The sequence below is a fragment of the Petromyzon marinus genome, chromosome 3, assembly GCF_048934315.1.
Source record: "Petromyzon marinus isolate PM22_M1 ecotype Great Lakes invasive population chromosome 3, UKy_Petmar_22M1.pri1.0, whole genome shotgun sequence".
Lineage (NCBI taxonomy): Eukaryota > Metazoa > Chordata > Hyperoartia > Petromyzontiformes > Petromyzontidae > Petromyzon > Petromyzon marinus.
Genome location: NC_133669.1, coordinates 6,585,065 through 6,608,216, shown reverse-complemented (window position 1 = coordinate 6,608,216; position 23,152 = coordinate 6,585,065). Strand labels below are relative to the sequence as shown.

Here is a 23,152-nt window from a genome sequence, read left to right as displayed (position 1 = left end):
GAGCCATTTTAGGTATCCACCTACAATTAGGCACCAGCTTGGCCGCCGAGCCGTTGCAGCGAGAGAAAAAAAAACGCGACGGCGATTAGGCCACTGCGCACTCGCAGATAATTTACGATGGCGTCTACGTGCGTACATTAGGGATGCGTTCCCAATTTTCAGATTAAGCCGAAATAGATCCCAGCCTTGATAATAGATTGTGGACGATGTAGCATTTTGAGATTTCACTTGAAAATATGACATCACCGACAGTGCTGTCCCTTTTGTGAATTTCGTGACATCACATCCGTGGCTTTTCCCACAAAAAGTGCCATCACTTGATGTAATTTTGATGAGGGATGACGTAACTCTTGCTGCTTTTGTGTTTAGTTTGTTGTCCTTCCCCCGTACCTCTGAGTATCACGGTTGGCTATGTACAGTACACGAAAGAAGTTCAACATACATATGTAGTGACTGTGATTGTCACTGTGTGGTGCCGGGCTTAAGAAGCCACGGCGGATAATGCGTTAACGTTATGTGTATCCCGCTTACGGGGCGTAGTACCAGCCCAAGCGGGGCTTGAGTGAGCGCTGGTCAGCGCGGAGGCACTGCGAGCAGTGTGCGGTGTGGGCTCCCGGTGTGGGAACGAGAGGCAGCGTCAGCCAGCCAGGGTTACGTTGGGGCATGATACGCTGGTTGACCTGCTGACAAGTGACCGGATGATATTGGAGGGGGGCCACCGGTGGACGGGGGCTGCTGGGCGGTCACGTGGTCTAAAAGAGCTCTCGGGAGCCTTCGAGAAAGAGCTCGAGAGATCTGGAAGGTGGGCGGGGCGAGGGGCGGAGCCAGCCCCAGCTCAGGGGGATGTAACGGGGGGCCCCCGTGAGGGGCTCGGGGTTCTTCGTGGTGCTGGTGTGAAGAAGATCCACGTCGTGGAGAAGAAGCCTCTAGCCACGCGGTCCGGGACCCAGCTTTCGGTCCGGGCCGGGATAGCGAACCGTGTCTAGTTCTGCCGTAGCGTGGTTAGATGGGTATTCGATACCCGAGTGTAGATTGTGCGATGTTACGTTGAAGTTGCCGAATAAAGTGTTGCTCCCAAGACAGCGTCTGCGGCTCAGTTGGACTCACTACACAAACATAAAATAAAAATTACTGCAATCAACGCTTCTCATGTTGAGCCATCTTGTCACTGTGGAGCTTCTTTAGACAAGGTTATATTTAGGCGGTTCAAAAATCTAAGTTGTGATGTTTAACACACAGCCATGCTTGATCCAGCTGTCTAACCCCAGCAGTCAAAGGATTGGCGGCAAGGCCCAATGGACCAACTCTGCTGCAGCGATGACTACTCAGGAGTCTTTCCTCTAAGGTACAAAGAAATGAGGACATATCATGTGAACAATAACTCACAATACCGGAAGAGGGCTAGAACCACATGGAAATGCATTGTCTTGGGCAGTGGATTGTTATTATCATGATTATGCAACTGACATACATTTGGCAAGCCAGAGGTTTCACCGGTCAACTACCTAAGCATGGGGACGATCCTGAGAAAACCAGGATGGGTGGTAACCCTGGGCGATCCTCATTTTACGACCTCATGCGTCCAGTGCCTGCACCACTGCATTAGATTTTCCACGAACGCTCGAGCGTCCTCCACAAAAGCAACCATCGCGACTGACGTCAGCGTTTACTTTGTACTGTGGCACACGAGCTGACCGCTGATTGGTGACCAGTGGCAGCACAGGAGTGTGACCGAGCGCGTGCAACGGTTCGCGCCGCTGCACTACCAACGCGGCAACCCCAGTTCGATTCCTGCTCATGGCAACGATCTGAACCGGTCCTGGGCCTCCCCTAGGTCGACTCAGCCTAAAATGCGTCCTTGGTGCGAAGTGCAAACATTGCCACTGGGGAAGAAACAAAGGCGGCCGGGCGTGGTGCTGGCCACCCACCCTGTCGTCGTGTGCAGTGCCGGCCCTCACAGGTGCTTGCTAATGGCACTCACCCCAACAGTCTGCTAAGGCTACACGGGGGATCTTTGTCTTTGTGTGTGCCCACCCAGTACTGCTGCAGACCTGACTGTGTGAACACGTTTGCACAAACAACGGCAGGAAGCACTCTTCAACAAGGGTGTCACGTGACCCGGGAGCTTAAGATGACAAGGTGCTGGCACTGAAACACCGAAATTCTATGCACAATTAGCACCAAGCACAAAAGTGGGACATTTGTGTTTATAGCAATGGTTGTTAAGTGTTGTTAATAAGCCCTTTCAAGTAGGAGCCGAGAGGCCATAGGGGAAGAAAAACACAGTTTAAAAAAAGAAAAAAAGGAGCAGGGAGAGGTTGGGAGAGGAAGGGGGGCATTGTAACATTTTTTTTAAACTTCTTTTTTATTTTACCAGGTGAGCCCACTGCACTGTATAGTTCTTTTTTCATTAGCGACCTGGCCACAAACGATAGCTCAACGCAGTGGCTTATCACGTGGAAATGTAGAGCAGCTAAATACTCTAAACGCACGTTTCTAAATGTGGAGGGAAAAACTGGAGCACCCGGAGAAAAATCCACGCGACCACGGGGAGAACACGCAAACTCTAAATATACAAGCATTAGGGTCGGGATCAAACCCACGACCTCCTGCATACCAGGCGAGGGAGTTAACATCTCTCCACCGTGGCGCCCATTCCATCTGCCCATTGATACGTCTCAGCCATTATTGAAAATACACCGCAAACGCGAATAATCAAATCGAGCTGAGAAGCTGTCCTCCGCTGAGGATAACTGCCAGTGAAATGTATACCGACATGCCTGAAACGGGTATAAAACTGAAATGGAAGTACTGGGCAGGAACATTAGCGCATGTCGCGCTATGAACTTGGTTAGCCGAGTTCGATTCCCAGCCATGGGTAACATCTGTGAGCGAGTGATCTCTCAACCAGTCCTGGGCTCTCCCGTGTCACCAACGCGCAACGAAGAGGCACGGTGAAGTATGATTAAGCAAACCACATGACCGGAAGGCAGAGGGGAGGCGGCCTTCCTCCAGGAGTGAATTAATAAATGGATGAACTTTACATGAACGCTCAGCATTTTTTAGAGGACCACATGTGATTTGTGGTGGCTGAGGATTGCTTGGACTTGCCACTTCCAGTAAACGGGGAGATTATGTAATGATACTGTTCAAAACTTATCCACTGGAAAACCCTTTCCCTGAACATTCTTGTTCAATATTAAAACACAAGACTATCAGATTTAAGCCAATATATGAACTGAAATCACCTCATTAATATCTTCACAAATGGTGCCTTGCGTACACGGACATTCAACTGCTGGATGAGGGCCTCCGGATGCCATCCAGATCATGTGTGTCAGTGCTTATCGGTGAAGGCGGCAAGTACAGACATGGGAGCATTTATGCACAGTGCGACAATGGATTTTTATACACGGTCCGATGGAGCCCACAAAATAGCCCCGCAATACCACCTTATTACAACAAATATAATAGGTATATATACATTTAATAGGTGAACAATTTGTGTCATGACCTTTACCGCGGGATGGAGAAAAAAGGCCATTGTCCCAAATGTTGCCTGCACTTCACTTTTCTGCTACAAAAGCAGTCGGAATGACAACAATGCTAAGGTGTTTTTTTTTTCTCTCGGGGTTGAGCGATGCATCAATTAATCAATGAATATAGATCCTTAAAGCTTGCAAGACGTGGGCCGAATAGCATGGTATAAAAGTAGGTATTTGTAAATTTGTTTTGTTATGTAATGGGTTTACATCACACCACTGTAGACAGCAGAGCCGCTACCATGGAGCAAAACAAGTTAAAACAAATATATATATAGATTCGTCAATCGCAACACTGATTTTCAACAAATTCATAATTCCTGGAGGAAGTGAATCTTCCCACTGATAGTGTTTTTAATGTCCTTGTGCACCGCCACCAATGCAGTTCCCTGTATTTTCAGTTAAAATTTTAACAAAATGACATTACAAACAAACACAGTCAACGTAGTAAAGTTTTCGATGTAAGTAAATGGCGTCTTGTGTTCTCTATACCGTGGGCTCTCGCTGGGAAACACACATCGCTTCCGGCCCGGTCATCAACCCACTTGCTGTATTGCTATTTAACGGACACCCTGTAAACCTTGTAGTAGTTTGGCATCTCATCTCTGTGCGAGCCAAAATCCCCCCCGCCGCCTCCGATTTGCCGGATTACAAGCACTCGCGCGCGTCACCAACAATCCTGGAGAAATGAAAAAAAGTACAGACCAGTTTTGCTACAAAATGAACCTGCATGCCTCTGGCACCAAAGCCTTGAAGGGCACCACGTTTTCTTAAAACGGCCAATAGGAATTCTCTGACAAGGCAAATCTGTTTCACGTACGAAGGTCACACACAGAATGCATGTATTAAAATCTACTTTCACAACATCTTACCAGCGGACACTTATGCAGCTGACAAAGCGTCGTGAGGCCAAGCTACTGCTGTCACTTCTCTGCCATGGGATGTATGTATGTAGAACTTATAATGCACCGTACGTAGCCAACCGTGCGGGGAAAGGACAACAAACTAAACACAAGAAGCAGTTCTTAGGAAATTAGTTTTCAATTTAGATTTAAAAGTGCATAGCTCCAGTGGCTTCCTAATATCGGAAAGGCAGAGCGTTCCAGATGGCCGCAAAAGCGCAGCTGAAAGCGCGAGATGCAGTGACCGTCATTGTTCGATAGCTCGCCAAAAGCCGCTGCGAGGATGATCGGAGTTCGGTGACGGCTTATGCTGCTTGACGACATCAGCAAGGTATTGTTGTTAATTTGTGGCAAGCGCTTTGCGTGCAACGAGCGCCACCTTATAATGCATTCGTTTGGGCAACCAGAAGCCAATGCAGCTCGGCAAGCGCTGGACGGACGGACACGGTCGGACCTTGCAGTACCCCCGTCACGACACGTGCCAAAGAATTTTGTGCACAATGCAGCTCTAATGTAATGGTTAGCACGCCACAATCCAGTGGTCGCCAGTTTGATCTCCTGGTGCTTCACTTGAAACAACGCGCAAGGTTCCTAAATCCCACCACCCCCCACCGCATCCTGCTTCTGTCCACCCAGCAGTATATAAATAGTTGCACAAGCTCAACGATCGATAGGTCGCATGTGCTGGGGCAACGTGTGGGTATTCCAGCACGGAATAGTAAGTAAAAAAACTGCTTGCAGAGGCTCTGTAGAGTGCCCTCTGGTGTAAGCCCTTCTGCCAGCAGTGGCGTGAGCACGCAATTGCAGGAATGTACCTTTACCGTCACTTGTCCATGCAATTTCCAGCACTGTAACGTCACAACAGAACTCCAGTTTGCCAGTTCACGTTGGTTAGAATTACTGCTCTTCCAACTCCAATGCTACTAGACTCATCAGCAATGTTCCACTGTCTTCAAATCACTGAACCAATTGTCTGACATTGCCTTAACATATGCAGGTGACCCCGTACAAACAAGAGCACGCAGCCTGAACACAAGTCTCTCACTATAAATTCGATCACAGCTTCACGCTTGAAAGACATGCCCTCTTTAGCCATTTTGCTCACGACAACTGCAGCGCTAACCATGCGGCTTACACGCGACGCGACACGGGGGCATGCGGTAGAACAACCGATCGAGGATCACGCTTGCCCGGTGTAATGTCAACGTAACGAATAATTCTCCTTTGGACGCGTGCAATGGTGACCGCAAATGATGAACGTGCGGCGCAGAGGCGGTTTTACGCCGCACAGATGAGTCTCATTGTAGACACGGTGGTTTACTGTAAGACGCGAGCCATAAGAATGTGGAATTTCTGCCACTGGCTCAGAGCCACTGCCCGAGGATAAGCATCGCCCGTAGGCTCGTTTGAACAGCGGCACGACTTTTGACCATCGCTTGAAGCGCCGTTCCTGCCGCTAAAACCAAACTATTTAATCCAAACGACGCTTTCCCTTCAGTGCGAACGGAGATGAGCATGACCGCGTGGCCGTCTTGAGCGGGGGAGTAGCACTCTGGAGTAACATAAACGCACAATTGACAGTGGGGCAGAGCAACAGCTGCCCCAGAGCGGAGCGGCGCGAGCCGAGAGCGAGGTGGGTGCGCGCGTTTACCTTGTTCGTGCCTCTTGATCTGGCGGATCTGGTTGACCGTCTCGCGCAGCACGGCGCACTTGTCGGGCTTTACGTTGAGGCTGTCGATGTCACTGATGTTGGCCGAGATCAGCTCGGCCAGCTCTTCGATGTACTTGTTCTCTTGTTCGCGCCATTGCCGCTCCGGCGTGCACTTCACACTGTGGTGGCACAGATTCACGGGGGATGGGGGAGGGAGGAGGGAGGGTGGGGTGGTCAGTGGGAGAAACATGATGATATATACACATACATACACACACACACACACGTTTACACCCCCCTTCTTTACTGGCACATACGAATCCAGCCAAGCACCGAGCCTGGTACGGGTGGTTTTCGGTTGACCACGTGCCGTGCCAGAACCAAAACGTGCTACGCTGGCCTCATAAGATATCCGAGCCTGGCTCGGGGACACAGGCTCAAGGATGGGACTAACGACACGCTCACTGCGTGACATCGATCAGTACGCCGAGGACACAGCGCCACTGCGTCAACTACATGCGTCTCTATGCGTTCATTGGTGAATCCTGACCCGTGCCGACTGATTTGGCACGGTCCCGGCACGGCTTACACGTGCCAGGGGGCGGTGGAGCGGGGGGAAGAGGAATACAATCAGGATGACAAGACGGTGGCAATTTCACACGATGCAGATTCTGAATTATGGAGATGCAAGCTCACCACAATGAGTCTCGATACAGCTGTGTGGGCGACATTGTATTTTATGAATAATACACTCGATGGTGGGGTGCAGCTGTGGCAAGTGGTTAGCTGACGGAGCCAATCACGCAAGGGATATCCGAGCCGGTTTGAGGCAAGCCCCTTCACCAACCCGCGCTGGCCAGTGTGAAGTATGGCCAAAGTGAGCCCGTGACCAACACTGAGTGGGGGAAGCCTTTGTAGATGGACAAAAACCGTTGTTAATTATTCTCCTTTGATTGGATGCTGGTGCCAAGCTAGAATGCTCAAGTCACTTAGAAATGTGTGCATTCATATGCCGGTCCATTGTCCCTTCTAGTTTTATAAACGATGCACCACTTTGTTGGAAGTCGCCGGCAGTTGACCTTTGGATAAACTGGCATATGCTACCATCGTATTGCGGAATTCCCATCACTGGCTCAGGGTGGCCGCACACTGCTCTATACTTGTTTGTGCATGGAGACACTTGACTCGTTTTGTTTTGATGTGTTTTTCAAATGATCGGCCAAACAAAAAGAACACTACATAGTTTTCAGTATTAGCATCCGAGACCCGCTCCATTTACTGGTTGGCTAGAACAACCGCACGTGCACACACACAGAATCCCCTCCCATATATATTGCATTAAATGCCCATTAACATTTACAAATTACCGTACAGTCGGAATAAACACAACTGAAATTGAAATGGTTTCAGTAAAGTAGGAAATTATTTAACGCTAGCGGGTGGCCGCTTCTGCAAGGAAAAAATGTTTTTTCTTCCAACTGCAACGACGAAAAAAAAACACGAAAAAACACAGGCGTACGTGTCGTTTTTTTTCATTTCTAATTTCTTATAAGAAACAGAAACCCTCCAGTTATCGTTGCCGCAATGTCTACCCGCTGCTGCCGCTGCTGGCTCGGCGTAAACGCAGTGCGGCAGAATGTGTGGGACGATGACTTTGCTAAATTCCTTGAATGTATTCAAATTTGTTTATTTTGTATCAATGGCCACCCGTGCCAACTAATGCAGACAACAAAAATGGCCTGTGATTAGCTGCAAATGAGAGAGAAAAAAAAAACCCAGAGTAATCGACAACAAAAAAAATACTCGATTCATTCGTTGTTGTATCTGGAGAGGCAATCTGAAGCCGGTGTGTTCGGGCTACCTAGTGGGTAGCAGAGGGGAGTGCAACAAAACTATTGCTGTATTGGACTTCTATGCTGCCGTCTCTACCGCTCCCCCCCCCCCCCGCTTTCACTGAGCAGCACTGATCAGCGAGAGCGTGTTCAAATAACTCGGGCGACCCACACGGCATGGGGAAGGCCCTCATCCAGCAGTGGACTGACAAAATGGCTGCTGCGTGTGCACATACCTGGGCCCGATTGGCTCGGAGCCGGAGAGCTTGCGCTTGCGGGACTCGGCAGGACCTGGCTCGGCCGCCCCCTCCCCGACACCGCTCATGATGCCTCACTCACCTCCTGCGATCACAAAGACACAGACAGATCCCCCCCCATGTAACCATTGACAAGGACTTTGGCTGCAACTCCATCGATAGTCTCCATTGTACAACAGAATCAGAATCTATTTAGACTGTTGGAATCCGATGAGCTACGATGCCCTTTCACAAATGTCCAACCCATTTAAAGAGAATACAAAAATATATCCATACACAGCAAGATACAAATGCTACCTCTACAATTCCATAATTACCCTCATCAACCATGTATGATGGCTTGTATTCATTCCAGCACTACTAATCACCACTTTATGGCCTATTGTTTGCGAACAGCACTGTGGCTAATTGAGAATAAATTAGGGCTTGTCGCTTCATATTGATACAACTCATCTGCTCAAGGCCCAAACAATGCAAGGATGTTTGCTACTGAATACTGTATCCTGAATGGCAGATATCGTGGTCTGGAAATCTTCGTGGCAAAGTGCATATTAGTCTCGACTGATGAATATTATTATAATGGTATTCTATATTTCTTAATTATTATTCTCCCAAAAAAACATTTGATCCGTCAGTGTCATGGCATGAGACAGAAGTATCATTTTGATTCTCTAGCAGAGCAGTGCAACCCTTTGTTAGACAATGGTCCATGAAAGCAGATATCAGAGCTACCTCTGATCTCTGCAAATGGCTCTGCATACACAAGTGAGGTTCGTTGCACGATTCTTTATCTCAGAGCTGTAACAGAACCAAATTTCATGCAATGTTATCTTGGCGGAGTCATCGGTGACCAGGTTGAGACCATTATAACGCGCCACACTTGAGGAACCTGGCAGCAGCCTGGATTAAAACCTCGCATCTCAGCAGTTTCCAGCTCAGCTCTCTGACCTCTGGATTCAAACCTAGCATCTCAGCAGTTGCCAACTCAGCCCTCTTACCTCCGAGCCACCTGGCCACCTCTCGTTCGAACATTCCAATTGAGACCTTATTTCCGTACAAATCTCTAGGCCAAACACCGTTTAAATTCATATTATTGTTTGCTTTAGAAGAAATGCACGAGCAGTAAGTCAGAATGCGCCAAGTTCATCCGGCATCACATCCCGTGGCAATCTGAGCACAGCCAAACTGCTTTTCTCTTGGAAGCTCGGCTGGAAAAGCGGACTGCGCTATCTTCCTCGACTTGTCCCCACCTCGTGCACAAACTCGGCGACACTGCAATCAACCCCTCCACCGAGGGGCGACCTCGACGAGCTGCAGCCGCTGGCTCGAGGGCGAGGCCCTGCCACCGCGAGGTTCAAAACAGCAGCGGTCAGAATGCTTCGCCACATTCACAGCCACGCACCACATCAAACCCGCAGTCGCACACAACTTTGCATCGATGTGTTTTAGTCCTCGGTTGAACATGCCCGGTACAGCAGTGTTCTTTGCAGGTAGACGTAGAGAATGTAAGCATTGCAACAGAGTGCAAGGAAACGCCAACTTTCAGTGCCGTATGTAATTGTCATGTGTAATTGCACGAATCAAAAACACACATCACTGCTGCTGTCATTAACTTGTCAGACAATGTGTTCCATATCAGGCTACAATTTGGGGTAATGGCCCTACTTCACAGCAGCAGAGAAGCGTAGGTGTGCATTCACCCATTGTTTAGCATCCAAATGCATTACATATATGTATGCCTGCAATGGTGTGCTGCTTGATTCTTTAAGCCATTTATATTACAAATGAGAGCTTTACCACACACATATATAATTCCAAAATCTAGTGCCTTTGGTAGTGCCCTATGAAAGACATGTAAATCATATGCCAGTCCTGTCAGCTGCAGGAACATGGCCAGCACAACCATACAAATCAAAAGGTGAATGGTCTGAATTTCATACCTCCCAGTTAACACATGAAATACAGGGCCCCCTCTTCCTGTGTTCTCTGACATGGAGAGAACATCGATGGCCGAGTTATAAGAAATCAAATCACGTGCTTAAAATCCAGAATCATGCGTAAAAATGTGGCGTGGGAGTTGTAGCGTAGTTATTCAACGTCAACATCCCAGAAGGTAGCATTCTAGCAAAAAGATTCCACAGTTCACTGCCAACAAATCGACATCACCGCTACCACCAACAACCCGAGCCTCCAAACTGATCTTACTCATTATCATTTACTACTATAATGAGCCAAGAATGTCTGTGTGTCCCGCGCGTAACGTCACTCCACGTCGGCCAGCCCCCCTCATTAATAATCATGAACAGGTAAAGTCCTCCAAATGGACACTCCCCCCCTCCATTAATAATAATTAGTGGCTGACGTCACTCCACACGGAGGGCCGAGGCGCCTCCTCCCCCCTCCTCAGCGTCAACTTACAAACCCTCACTACAAAGGCAGAACCCTCACGTCACGCGATCTCCGTAACGCTGTTGAGACATCGAAGTAAAAAGGACGTCATGCTGAACAAGGGATTATAACCTTTAAATGAAATAAGTTTGTGTCACTGCGGCATTACAAAAATTGCACACGAATTGATGCAATGAATATCACGTCGCCGTCTGCTTTTCGGTTGCAAGTTTCATATTTACTGCAATACACCCATCCTTGGACGGGCAAAAGGCTAGTTCTGATATAGCACTGTAACTGTACGACTGAGAACAGCACACGGTGAACATTAATGTGAGCAACATCTCTTACATTGCAATTAATTTCCTTTGTAAATTCCACCATTACCAACCAGCTTGTGCCGGACACCTGTAAATAAAATTAATGTGTCTTGATTATCCAGGTAGTTTAGTACGAAGCAGGTTTCCTCAAGATAGTAACATTTGCGACCTGATAAGAGTAATTGTTATATATGTGACTGTTTGGATGCTGCAATTCATTGGATGATTGTTTTGATTCGAAAGAAAGAGGCTTATACGGGTTATCTATAAATGTATAATTCACGCATTATTAAATAATTCTAATCTGACAGCAATTTCATCTACGTAGTTAAAATGTTCGTAACATATTTCGTATGTGCTTATGTTTTTTTATTTAATCGAACAACCCAAGCGATCTTCAAGATCACACGGCAGTAATATTCAAAATGAACGCAGCCGAGATGCTGATAAAACACACGGCACTCTCTCGACTCTCAATGCGGCCCGCATCGCTAACGCTACGGTGTACACGCTGAGGTTAAGCAATGAAAAACTTGTTCGCTAAAATCTTCATGCAACCAAATGCATGTGTGTGTGTGTGTATATATATACACAGTTTTATTGACCTCACTGAAACTGCTAAGTATCATTCTTTAATAATGCACGATACCTTTATGGACTGGCGGCTGCTTTCTGAATGACACGACGGGGTCACTGTGAATGGATATGTGCACATACTGTACCTATCAAACATCGATGCACATTTCCAGCACTTAACGGCCATCGATAAAGGTGCTGACTTTTTTTTATTAGAGTCTCCACAATTAAACGGGCGAGGAAATGGATGACGCATCACCTAAAGTTTCCCCCCTACAAAAGACCAAATCACCCGGCGAGTTCGTTGAGCGCGAGGTGCCCTAGTGTGCGAAATGCGAGGAACGTGTCGGCCATTCGCAGTCCTGAGATTGCTCAGTAGTTCCAGAAGGACGTGAATAACGATAATAATCAATTGTTATATATATTGCGTGCATAACGTCACAAAACATCGTGAAGCTCAGCTTTTTTTAATATATATCCTCGAGGACCCCCCCCCCCCGCAACTGTATTCGTTTATCAAATAATGCTCAAAGTCAAGGCAAATCCACTCCCTGTCGGGCAAACGCCTCAAACCATCACGTGAATTTAGGTGAATACTGGATATGGGAAGGTCAGCGAATGAAGGTGGAGAGACCGAGCTATGAATATCTCATGAACATATTGGAAATCTATCACCGGGAATATTTCTAGACTTGCCTAAAGTACCTCCTTGCAACTTTTCTGAAAACTGCGTTGGCTCGAGTCCAGTTAAAAAGCCACTGGCCATCTTGAGCGTGATTCCCTAAAAAAAATATTTTACCTTTTTGCGATCTAAAAAAAAAGAGAGAAAAAGGTAAAGGTGCAGCCCTGAAATTTCTTGCGAATGCCACAACAGGCAGAAAGGCCTCCACTAGAAGAAGGGGCTCTAGAGAGCCACTCCGGAGTGTATTTTTTGGCCTACGAGACTCGGCGCACCTACGCTTCACCTCGGCACGTGCAACCTTCGATCGACGAACTGTAGTGTACCCATGTAGATACTGTTGGGTGAACATAGGTAGATTAAAGAAACTTGCCCAATGTTTAACAGCTGCCACGCCGATAGATCGAACCGGTAATCTCCAGATTGTAAGTCCGGTGTGCTAGCCATTACACCGCGCAGCTTCCCCATGATGTAAACTGCCCTTCGAAAGAATGGCACATGCAGCAATCTCACATGCTCATTCAAAGGGCCTTTTAGCAATTTACTACACACCTCACACCAGGGACATTGTTTAAAAAAACTAAATGAACACAAACTCTATTTGGAAAAAACGTTTCTGTACGAGAAAAAACAAATTAGCACTGTACTTATAGACAATATCATCGTGGTTTCCATCTCAATTAAAGAAAAAGAGAAACGTTTGTCCGTTTTTTAATGTCTTTTCCCTCCAGTTTATATGCCGATTGTGCCATTAGTATCGTGTTACGGGATGAAGAATTCATCCGGATCTCTCACAGAGCAGTGCAGTCTGTTTACTGCCCAGTGCTAATGGTGGTAATTCCACATTTCTATGGTGGGGGGGGGCGAGTCTTCCCACAGGACAAGCGCTCTTGAACTTCCAACAAAGCAGGACTTGTTTCATCACCCCGACCCCCGATGGGGCATTGGATCCTTGTGATCTTACATTCGCAGGCCGCGACGATATTGCACTTATTACAATCAAAACATTCATATTCTTTGGGTCTTTCGGTAAAGTCACGGAGAACAAAAAAATAAACAAAAAACTACGACGTTTCGATCGCAACACGATTGCTTGTGTTGCGATCGAAACGTCGTAGTTTTTGGTTTATTTTTTTGTTCTACCTGACTTTACCGAAAGACCCAAAGAATATGAATTCCTGCAGTCACGAAAGCTTTAAGTCAAGATCAAAACATTCGTTGCTCATTGTGAAACCAGTAATGGAAGATATCTATTTTTTTTAAGCTGTATATTTTTCTTAAGGGTAACGAGATCTGCCAGGTTAGCCGTGTACAACAGGGAGAGTAACAGTAAACCATCTCTAATATAAATGCCAGCAATAAAAAAAATCAACACTTAATGGCTCGGGGTGCCCCCCCCCCCTCCCAACTGCCCACTGCCAAGACACAGCCCAAACACTGAACTCGAACATGCCTCGACTTGCCTCAAAAACCTGCAAAAGCCACGAAAGTGGGCCGAGCCAATTCAACCACACCGGGTAGCAGAGGGTGTAATCATCTCCGCAACTCTTGAAGAAAGTGTACCATCAAAGCAACAAAAATAATAATAACCTCTCCATGAACGCAACGTCAAAAATAACAGTTCGTGTGACGAGACACCGGGCCGAATATATGAAACGCGGTAAAGCGTTTTTAATATCGAGACGCGACATACTTGGGAGGGTCGGTGTGGGAGCAGTGTTGTAACGGGCTCTCTTAGCACTGAACTCAGCACGGTGGAAAAGCATCCCGAGAACAATGCGAAGTAATACCGATCAAGAGAGACGGGCAAATTAAGATTGTTCAGGATGGAGGGGCATCGGGGCTGGCATAAGAGACAGCAGATGAAGTGAACCAAAGGTAAGAAAATAACAAGAGGCGTGCAAACGTAAAAAAAAAATTGGAACTATTTATCAACCGTTTCGCTTTTACTATAGAAGTTCAAGGAAAGATCGCATTACGTAAATTGGCCACGAAAGCAAAATTACAGATACCGAAGGTTTGCTGCCCCAGAAGGCACGCCACTGACATCTTACCATTCCCTCTGCACAACTCACAACGTGACCCAGATCTTCTGACAGCACTTGCCCCAGCACTCTGTTAAAGTCGACACGGGGGACGTCTTTGTATTTGGTGCTCGCTCACAGCACTTGTCCCAGCAGTCTCCGTGGCTGCTACACGACAGAGATTAATTGTGAGCGTTGTGGCATCCCGAGTTCGATTCAAGCTCATGGTCATCAACGCCAGTGACGATTTATTCGAATCGGTCCTGGGCCTTCCCTAGGTCCACTAAGCCTCTAACCTCCACATGGTGCGGTGCGTAGAGACATCAGCAATGGGGGGAGACAAAGGCGGCCGAGCGTGGTGCTTAGTGCTGGTCACCCACCACACCGTCCGTCCGTCGCGTGCCGCGTGCCAACCTTACAAATGGGTGCTCACGAACGGCACTTGCCCTAAAAATGTCTTAAGGCTGTATGGGGGATCTTTGTCTTGTGCCGTGCCGGCATTCATGTGCTGATGCTGCTGCTGCTGCTGCTCGCTAACAGCACTTGCCCCAAACAGTCTGCCGAGGCTATATGGGCGAGGGTCGTCTTTGTGGCAAAGCTGTCAACCCCATATCAGTGCCTACCGTATTACTGACCACACACCCCAGTGCCACTTATAAATCTCGACGTTCATCCGACAAAGTCCCATCACAAGGGGAGAAACACAAACAAATAAGACAATCAAATTATTTTTTGCCCGTTCTGAAACGGCTGTACGCCGTATGGGCCTGCAAACTCGATTTCCCTTGTACGAGAATACGGAGTTAAACCGTATGGGGGGGGGGGGGGGTCCACAGCGATGTGTTTGTTGGTGCTGGTGGTGGCGATGGGCTTCAACTCACACAGCAGACAGGACGGAGCGGCATCTCGACAAGTGCCCGCAGGTCCGCCAAGACATTTTGTTGTTGTTCAAACAACCCCACCCCTCCTCCTCCTCAACGCAATACCAACAACAACATCATAAACACCGAGCCACAACCCATTCCCGTCAACGAGGAGGAGAGACAGCAGCAGCAGGAGGAGGAGAGAGGCGAGGTTAGGGGGCAAACGCGACCCCGACCACCACCCCCCCCCCCGACCCCACGCCGTAGCAGCGGCGGCCTCCAAGTCACCGGGGCCGCCTTGGTGGTGGGCACCGCCCGGTGGGCACCGCAGCACCGCCCGGTGCCCACCGCAGCACCGCCCGGTGCCCACCGCACCACCGCCCGGTGGGCACCGCAAGGCGGCATGCACATCCATAATAATCCTTGCTCAACACCCCCCCTCCCCCCCCCCCCCATTATTATCATCGCCCTACCTTATCGCAGACCAATTCAGACCCCCATCTATACTGGTCACCCACCCCGTGCCTCTTATACATCTCCACGCCCGTCCAACGAAGTCCCCGTCACAAGCGAGGAAATACACAAACAAATACACGAACAAATACACAAATATAAATATTTGTGTTGCTCGCATATCGAAACGTACTTGCAAGCTCAATTCCCCTGTACAAGAATACGGGGTAAAAAAAATAAAAACCCCGTATGGGTTGACAGCTGTGCACATCCATCAAGGAACGCGACTTATCTCGTTCGATAAAACAACAACACCACCATCATCGCCATCGTCCGTACCCGACACAGAAACCTTCACCCTCCTCCATGCCACGATGCCAGTGGCGACCTAAGGGGTGGGGGGGGGGGGCTGACTACGTCACAGAGACCCCCCCCACCACCACCACAACACGGCAGTCGTCTCTTTGAACGCGTGAGAGAGACAAAGGTGGTGATGGAAGAGAGAGGAGGATGGAGGAGAGTTCTCTAAACAATTAGTTCCACTATTGTTTACACATCCACCCCCCCACTCGAACCCGACACTATGCAGGGGGAGGGGGGCTATGTAAGATTTGGGGGGGGGGGCTGACTACGTCACAGAGACCCCCCCCAGCACCACCACCACCACCACACGGCAGTCGTCTCTTTGAACACGCGAGAGAGACAAAGGTGGTGGTGGTGATGGAAGAGAGGATGGAGGAGAGGAGGGTTCTCTAAACAATTAGTTCCACTATTGTTTACACTTCCACCCCCCCCACTCTCACCCGACACTATGCAGGGGGAGGGGGGCTATGTAAGATTGGGGGGGGGGGGGTGGCGTTCAGAGCAACGCAGCGCGAGAAAATCGCCCCCCCACCACCACGACGACGACCACGACGACCACCGCACTTAGTATAAGCAAGGAGCAGGCCAGCAAGTGAACTGGTAGGGGGCTGCTTGTCACAAGCATCTTGTGGTATTCACACAGCAGCTGGCAGCTCCAGCCCGTGGAGGAGCAGGAGGAGGGTGGACGACACCCCCTGCCGTGGTGTTACTATTCAACTTCCTTCTTACCTTCACTGTGCGGCGAACGCAGAGTCGCTCGGTCGGCGGGTGGCGGCCGGCCTACTGGCCGGCCTGCAGCAGCAGCAGCAACAACAACATGGAACCACAACAACAGGAACCACAACAACATGGAACCACAACAACAACAGGAACCACAACAACAACAGGAACCACAACAACAACAACAGGAACCACAACAACAACATGCAACCACAACAACAGGAACAACAACAACAACAGGAACCACAACAACAACATGAACCACAACAACAGGAACCACAACAACAACAGGAACCACAACAACAGGAACCACAACAACAGGAACCACAACAACAGGAACAACAACAACAGGAACCACAACAACAACAACAGGAACAACAACAACAGGAACCACAACAACAACAACAACAGGAACCACAACAACAGGAACCACAACAACAACAGGAACCACAACAACAACAGGAACAACAACAACAACAGGAACCACAACAACAACAGGAACAACAACAGGAACCACAACTATGAAGCCGCCGCCGCCGCCGCACGCCAGCCGATTGCTGGCCCCCGACGACGTCCGCTAGCGACGAGCGATGCCATTTGTTGGGGAACGGTGGTGTGGTGTTGTGTTGGTGGGGGGGTGGTGTTGTGTTGGTGGGGGGGTGGTGTTGTGTTGGTGGGGAACGGTGGTGTGGTGCTGTGTTGGTGGGGGGGGTGGTGTTGTGTTGTTGGGGAACGGTGGTGTGATGTTGTGTTGGTGGGGGGGTGGTGTTGTGTTGGTGGGGGGGTGGTGTTGTGTTGTTGGGGAACGGTGGTGTGATGTTGTGTTGGTGGGGGGGTGGTGTTGTGTTGGTGGGGGGGTGGTGTTGTGTTGGTGGTGGGGTGGTGTTGTGTTAGTGGGGGGGTGGTGTTGTGTTGGTGGGGGGGTGGTGTTGTGTTGGTGGTGGGGTGGTGTTGTGTTGGTGGGGGGGTGGTGTTGTGTTGGTGGGGGGGTGGTGTTGTGTTGGTGGGGGGGTGGTGTTGTGTTGTTGGGGAACGGTGGTGTGGTGCTGTGTTGGTGGGGGGTGGTGTTGTGTTGTTGGGGAACGGTGGTGTGATGTTGTGTTGGTGGGGGGGTGGTGTTGTGTTGGTGGGGGGGTGGTGTTGTGTTGGTGGGGAACGGTGGTGTGGTGCTGTGTTGGTGGGGGGGTGGTGTTGTGTTGGTGGGGGGGTGGTGTTGTGTTGGTGGTGGGGTGGTGTTGTGTTGGTGGGGGGGTGGTGTTGTGTTGGTGGGGGGGTGGTGTTGTGTTGGTGGTGGGGTGGTGTTGTGTTGGTGGGGGGGTGGTGTTGTGTTGGTGGGGGGGTGGTGTTGTGTTGGTGGGGGGGTGGTGTTGTGTTGTTGGGGAACGGTGGTGTGGTGTTGTGTTGGTGGGGGGGTGGTGTTGTGTTGTTGGGGAACGGTGGTGTGATGTTGTGTTGGTGGGGGGGTGGTGTTGTGTTGTTGGGGAACGGTGGTGTGGTGTTGTGTTGGTGGGGGGGTGGTGTTGTGTTGTTGGGGAACGGTGGTGTGATGTTGTGTTGGTGGGGGGGTGGTGTTGTGTTGTTGGGGAACGGTGGTGTGATGTTGTGTTGGTGGGGGGGTGGTGTTGTGTTGGTGGGGGGGGGTGGTGTTGTGTTGGTGGGGGGGTGGTGTTGTGTTGGTGGGGGGGTGGTGTTGTGTTGGTGGGGGGGTGGTGTTGTGTTGGTGGGGGGGTGGTGTTGTGTTGTTGGGGAACGGTGGTGTTGTGTTGGTGGGGGGGTGGTGTTGTGTTGTTGGGGAACGGTGGTGTGATGTTGTGTTGGTGGGGGGGTGGTGTTGTGTTGGTGGGGGGGTGGTGTTGTGTTGGTGGGGGGGATGGTGTTGTGTTGGTGGGGGGGGTGGTGTTGTGTTGGTGGGGGGGTGGTGTTGTGTTGTGTTGGTGGGGGGGTGGTGCTGTGTTGGTGGGGGGGTGGTGTGGTGTTGTGGTGGGGGGGGTGGTGTTGTGTTGTGTTGGTGGGGGGGTGGTGTTGTGTTGGTGGGGGGGTGTGGTGTTGTGTTGGGGGTGTTGTGTTGGGGGTGGTGTTGTGTTGGTGGGGGGGTGTGGTGTTGTGTTGGGGGTGTTGTGTTGGGGGTGGTGTTGTGTTGGGTGTTGTGTTGGGTGTTGTGTTGGTGGGGGTGGTGTTGTGTTGGGGGTGGTGTTGTGTTGGTGGGGGTGGTGTTGTGTTGGGGGTGGTGTTGTGTTGGGGGTGGTGTTGTGTTGGTGGGGGTGGTGTTGTGTTGGGGGTGGTGTTGTGTTGGTGGGGGTGGTGTTGTGTTGTGTTGGGGGTGGTGTTGTGTTGGGGGTGGTGTTGTGTTGGTGGGGGTGGTGTTGTGTTGTGTTGGGGGTGGTGTTGTGTTGGGGGTGGTGTTGTGTTGTGTTGGGGGTGGTGTTGTGTTGGTGGGGGTGGTGTTGTGTTGGTGGGGGGGTGTGGTGTTGTGTTGTGTTGGGGGTGGTGTTGTTGTGTTGGGGGTGGTGTTGTGTTGGTGGGGCTGGTGTTGTGTTGGTGGGGCTGGTGTTGTGTTGGTGGGGCTGGTGTTGTGTTGGTGGGAGTGGTGTTGTGTTGGTGGGGGAGGTGTTGTGGTGGTGTTGTGTTGGGGAACGGTGGTGTTGTGTTGGGGGGGGTGGTGGAGGGAGGGGTGTTGTGGTGGGGGTGGTGTTGTGGTGGGGGGAGAGGTGTTGTGTTGGGAGGGGGGTGGTGGAGGGAGGGGTGTTGTGGTGGGGGTGGTGTTGTGGTGGTGGGGTGTTGTGGGTGGGTGCTGTGGCGGAGACAGCACGTGCCACGGTGGGTGGTGGTGGTGGTGGTAGAGGGACGAGGTCGCGCTGGAGATTTTGATGCTCCCCGCCCTACCACCTCCTCCTCCGCACGAGGGCTTTGGGGCAACACAAAAAATTGCGAAAGTCGACTGACTGTAGTCAGTGAGGAGTGAGGAGGAAGTTGCGTGGCACGGGCCCCGGCCGAGGAGAGTTGCAAGTGGCGGAGGGCTGGTGGGGGTTGGGCATGGGTGGATTGATTTGTACAGTAGCCACGGTTCGTTTAACCAAACCCCCTCCTCTCAGCTCTCTCAGCTCTCTCCTCCCTCTCAGCTCTCTCCCTCCTCTCAGCACTCTCCTCCCTCTCAGCTCTCTCATCTCTCTCAGCTCTCTCCTCCCTCTCAGCTCTCTCAGCTCTCTCCTCCCTCTCAGCTCTCTCCCTCCTCTCAGCTCTCTCATCCCTCTCAGCTCTCTCATCCCTCTCAGCTCTCTCCTCCCTCTCAGCTCTCTCCTCCCTCTCAGCTCTCTCCTCCCTCTCAGCTCTCTCCCTCCTCTCAGCTCTCTCCTCCCTCTCAGCTCTCTCCCTCCTCTCAGCTCTCTCCTCCCTCTCAGCTCTCTCCCTCCTCTCAGCTCTCTCCTCCCTCTCAGCTCTCTCCTCCTTCTCAGCTCTCTCCTCCCTCTCAGCTCTCTCCTCCCTCTCATCCCTCTCAGCTCTCTCCTCCCTCTCAGCTCTCTCCTCCCTCTCAGCTCTCTCAGCTCTCTCCTCCCTCTCAGCTCTCTCCTCCCTCTCAGCTCTCTCCTCCCTCTCAGCTCTCTCAGCTCTCTCCTCCCTCTCAGCTCTCTCCTCCCTCTCAGCTCTCTCCTCCCTCTCAGCTCTCTCAGCTCTCTCCTCTCTCTCCCTCTCAGCACTCTCTCTCCTCTCTCTCTCCCCCCTTCCCCTCGCTATCCAAAGCAGCAGCAGCAGTAGTTGCAGCTGTATTTGCAGCAGGAGTTCCAGCAGCAGCATTCGTAGCAGCAGTTAAAGCAGCATTTGCAGCAGTTGTAGGAGCATCAATTGCAGCAGCAGTTGCAGCAGCAGTTGCAGCAGCAGTTGTAGGAGCATCAATTGCAGCAGCAGTTGCAGCAGTTGTAGGAGCATCAATTGCAACAGCGGTTGCAGCAGTTGCAGCAGTTGTAGGAGCATCAATTGCAGCAGCAGTTGCAGCAGTTAAAGCAGCAGTTGTAGGAGCAGCAATTGCAGCAGTAGTTGCAGCAGTTGTAAGAGCATCAATTGCAGCAGTAGTTGCAGCAGTTGTAAGAGCATCAATTGCAGCAGTAGTTGCAGCAGTTAAAGCAGCAGTTGTAGGAGCATCAATTGCAGCAGCGGTTGCAGCAGTTAAAGCAGCATTTGTAGGAGCATCAATTGCAGCAGCAGTTGCAGCAGTTAAAGCAGCAGTTGTAGGAGCATCAATTGCAGCAGTTAAAGCAGCAGTTGTGGGAGCATCAATTTCAGCAGTTAAAGCAGCAGTTGTAGGAGCATCAATTGCAGCAATAGTTGCAGCAGTTAAAGCAGCAGTTGTAGGAGCATCAATTGCAGCAGCAGTTGTAGCAGTTAAAGCAGCAGTTGTAGGAGCATCAATTGCAGCAGCAGTTAAAGCAGCAGTTGTACGGGCATCAAATGCAGCAGCAGTTGCAGCAGTTAAAGCAGCAGTTGTAGGAGCATCAATTGCAGCAGCGGTTGTAGCAGTTAAAGCAGCAGTTGTAGGAGCATCAATTACAGCAGCAGTTGCAGCAGTTAAAGCAGCAGTTGTAGGAGCATCAATTGCAGGAGCATCAATTGCAGCAGCGGTTGCAGCAGTTAAAGCAGCAGTTGTAGGAGCATCAATTACAGCAGCAGTTGCAGCAGTTAAAGCAGCAGTTGTAGGAGCATCAATTGCAGCAGTTGCAGCAGTAAAAGCAGCAGTTGTAGGAGCATCAATTTCAGCAGTTGCAGCAGTTAAAGCAGCAGTTGCAGCAGCAGTTGCAGCAGTTAAAGCAGCAGTTGTAGGAGCATCAATTGCAGCAGCAGTTGCAGCAGTTAAAGCAACAGTTGTGGGAGCATCAATTGCAGCAGCGGTTGCAGCAGTTAAAGCAGCAGTTGTAGGAGCATCAATTGCAAACAGCAGTTGCAGCAGTTAAAGCAGCAGTTGTAGGAGCATCAATTGCAGCAGTTAAAGCAGCAGTTGTAGGAGCATCAATTTCAGCAGTTAAAGCGGCAGTTGTAGGAGCATCAATTGCAGCAATAGTTGCAGCAGTTAAAGCAGCAGTTGTAGGAGCATCAATTGCAGCAGCAGTTGTAGCAGTTAAAGCAGCATTTGTAGGAGCATCAATTGCAGCAGCAGTTAAAGCAGCAGTTGTAGGGGCATCAAATGCAGCAGCAGTTAAAGCAGCAGTTGTAGGGGCATCAAATGCAGCAGCAGTTGCAGCAGTTAAAGCAGCAGTTGTAGGAGCATCAATTGCAGCAGCGGTTGTAGCAGTTAAAGCAGCAGTTGTAGGAGCATCAATTACAGCAGCAGTTGCAGCAGTTAAAGCAGCAGTTGTAGGAGCATCAATTGCAGGAGCATCAATTGCAGCAGCGGTTGCAGCAGTTAAAGCAGCAGTTGTAGGAGCATCAATTACAGCAGCAGTTGCAGCAGTTAAAGCAGCAGTTGTAGGAGCATCAATTGCAGCAGTTAAAGCAGCAGTTGTAGGAGCATCAATTGCAGCAGTTGCAGCAGTTAAAGCAGCAGTTGCAGCAGCAGCAGTTGCAGCAGTTAAAGCAGCAGTTGTAGGAGCATCAATTGCAGCAGCAGTTGCAGCAGTTAAAGCAGCAGTTGTGGGAGCATCAATTGCAGCAGCGGTTGCAGCAGTTAAAGCAGCAGTTGTAGGAGCATCAATTGCAAACAGCAGTTGCAGCAGTTAAAGCAGCAGTTGTAGGAGCATCAATTGCAGCAGTTGCAGCAGTTAAAGCAGCAGTTGTAGGAGCATCAATTGCAGCAGTTGTAGGAGCATCAATTGCAGCAGTTGCAGCAGTTAAAGCAGCAGTTGCAGCAGCATCAGCAGCAGCAACGGCGTCCATCAGCATTCGTTTGAGGTTACATTTGCCTCTCGTTGCTGAGGACCATTCCCAGGCGACGTTCGAGACACAATGTGATATCCAGCTTCAACCTGAACTAATTCAATACACATTAGGTAGTGGATTACATTTTTTTTTAACAAAAATAATGCTGTTAAATGTTGAGCAAGATGCCTTCTGACCCACATTTAAGTTTCTAAAACTGATGGGGGTTTTTTCTCTTAAAGGTTAATTTAAAACAGAAAGGAATATGCAAAGACAAAAATGTTAAGGGTCAATTAATGGGGGGGGGGGGGGAGTGCACAGCCAATAATATATTGGAAGTCACACAGCCATAAAGTATTGTTTTCTTACCGTTCTGCAACGAGCTGGCCAATGAAAATATATGAAACTGCATCGTGTACGTTTTAAATAATTGATCAAACTGAACACTGCAATAGCACACGTACGCACAAAATGCCACACATTGCATTCGGACAATAGACGGGACAAGTTTTGCACATTATCCATCTGCGGTTGATAAAAGAGTGTACCACTTTGTGGAGTCGATTACAGAGAAACCAGCGCCCCCCCCCAACCTCATAGTGCAACATCCAGCGTCACGGACGATAGCACAGCGAACGTATATTTCACAGTACCGTGGAAAAGTGGTACGCCTTTATACACAGATCCGGGGGGGGGGGGGGGGGGTGGAATAAAAATCGTAAATCCAACAGGGGGAGA

General features: G+C 49.9%; 1 protein-coding gene across 9 annotated transcripts in view; it reads right to left on the bottom strand.

Moving 5' to 3' along the window:
• Positions 1-23,152, bottom strand: part of LOC116952681 (nuclear receptor coactivator 2-like) — a 184,494-nt gene that overhangs the window by 55,013 nt on the left and 106,329 nt on the right. For 8 of the 9 annotated variants that reach the window (XM_076073275.1, XM_032972264.2, XM_076073270.1 and 5 more), the window contains 2 exons: positions 8,164-8,269; positions 6,096-6,274 (listed from right to left, as the gene is read on the bottom strand). In XM_076073275.1, coding sequence (XP_075929390.1) covers positions 6,096-6,274; positions 8,164-8,252 — 268 coding nt within the window. In that variant the 5' untranslated portion in view covers positions 8,253-8,269. Of the gene's footprint in view, positions 1-6,095; positions 6,275-8,163; positions 8,270-16,579; positions 16,672-23,152 lie in introns of those variants that run through there. The other variant, XM_076073255.1, reaches the window with a different exon arrangement.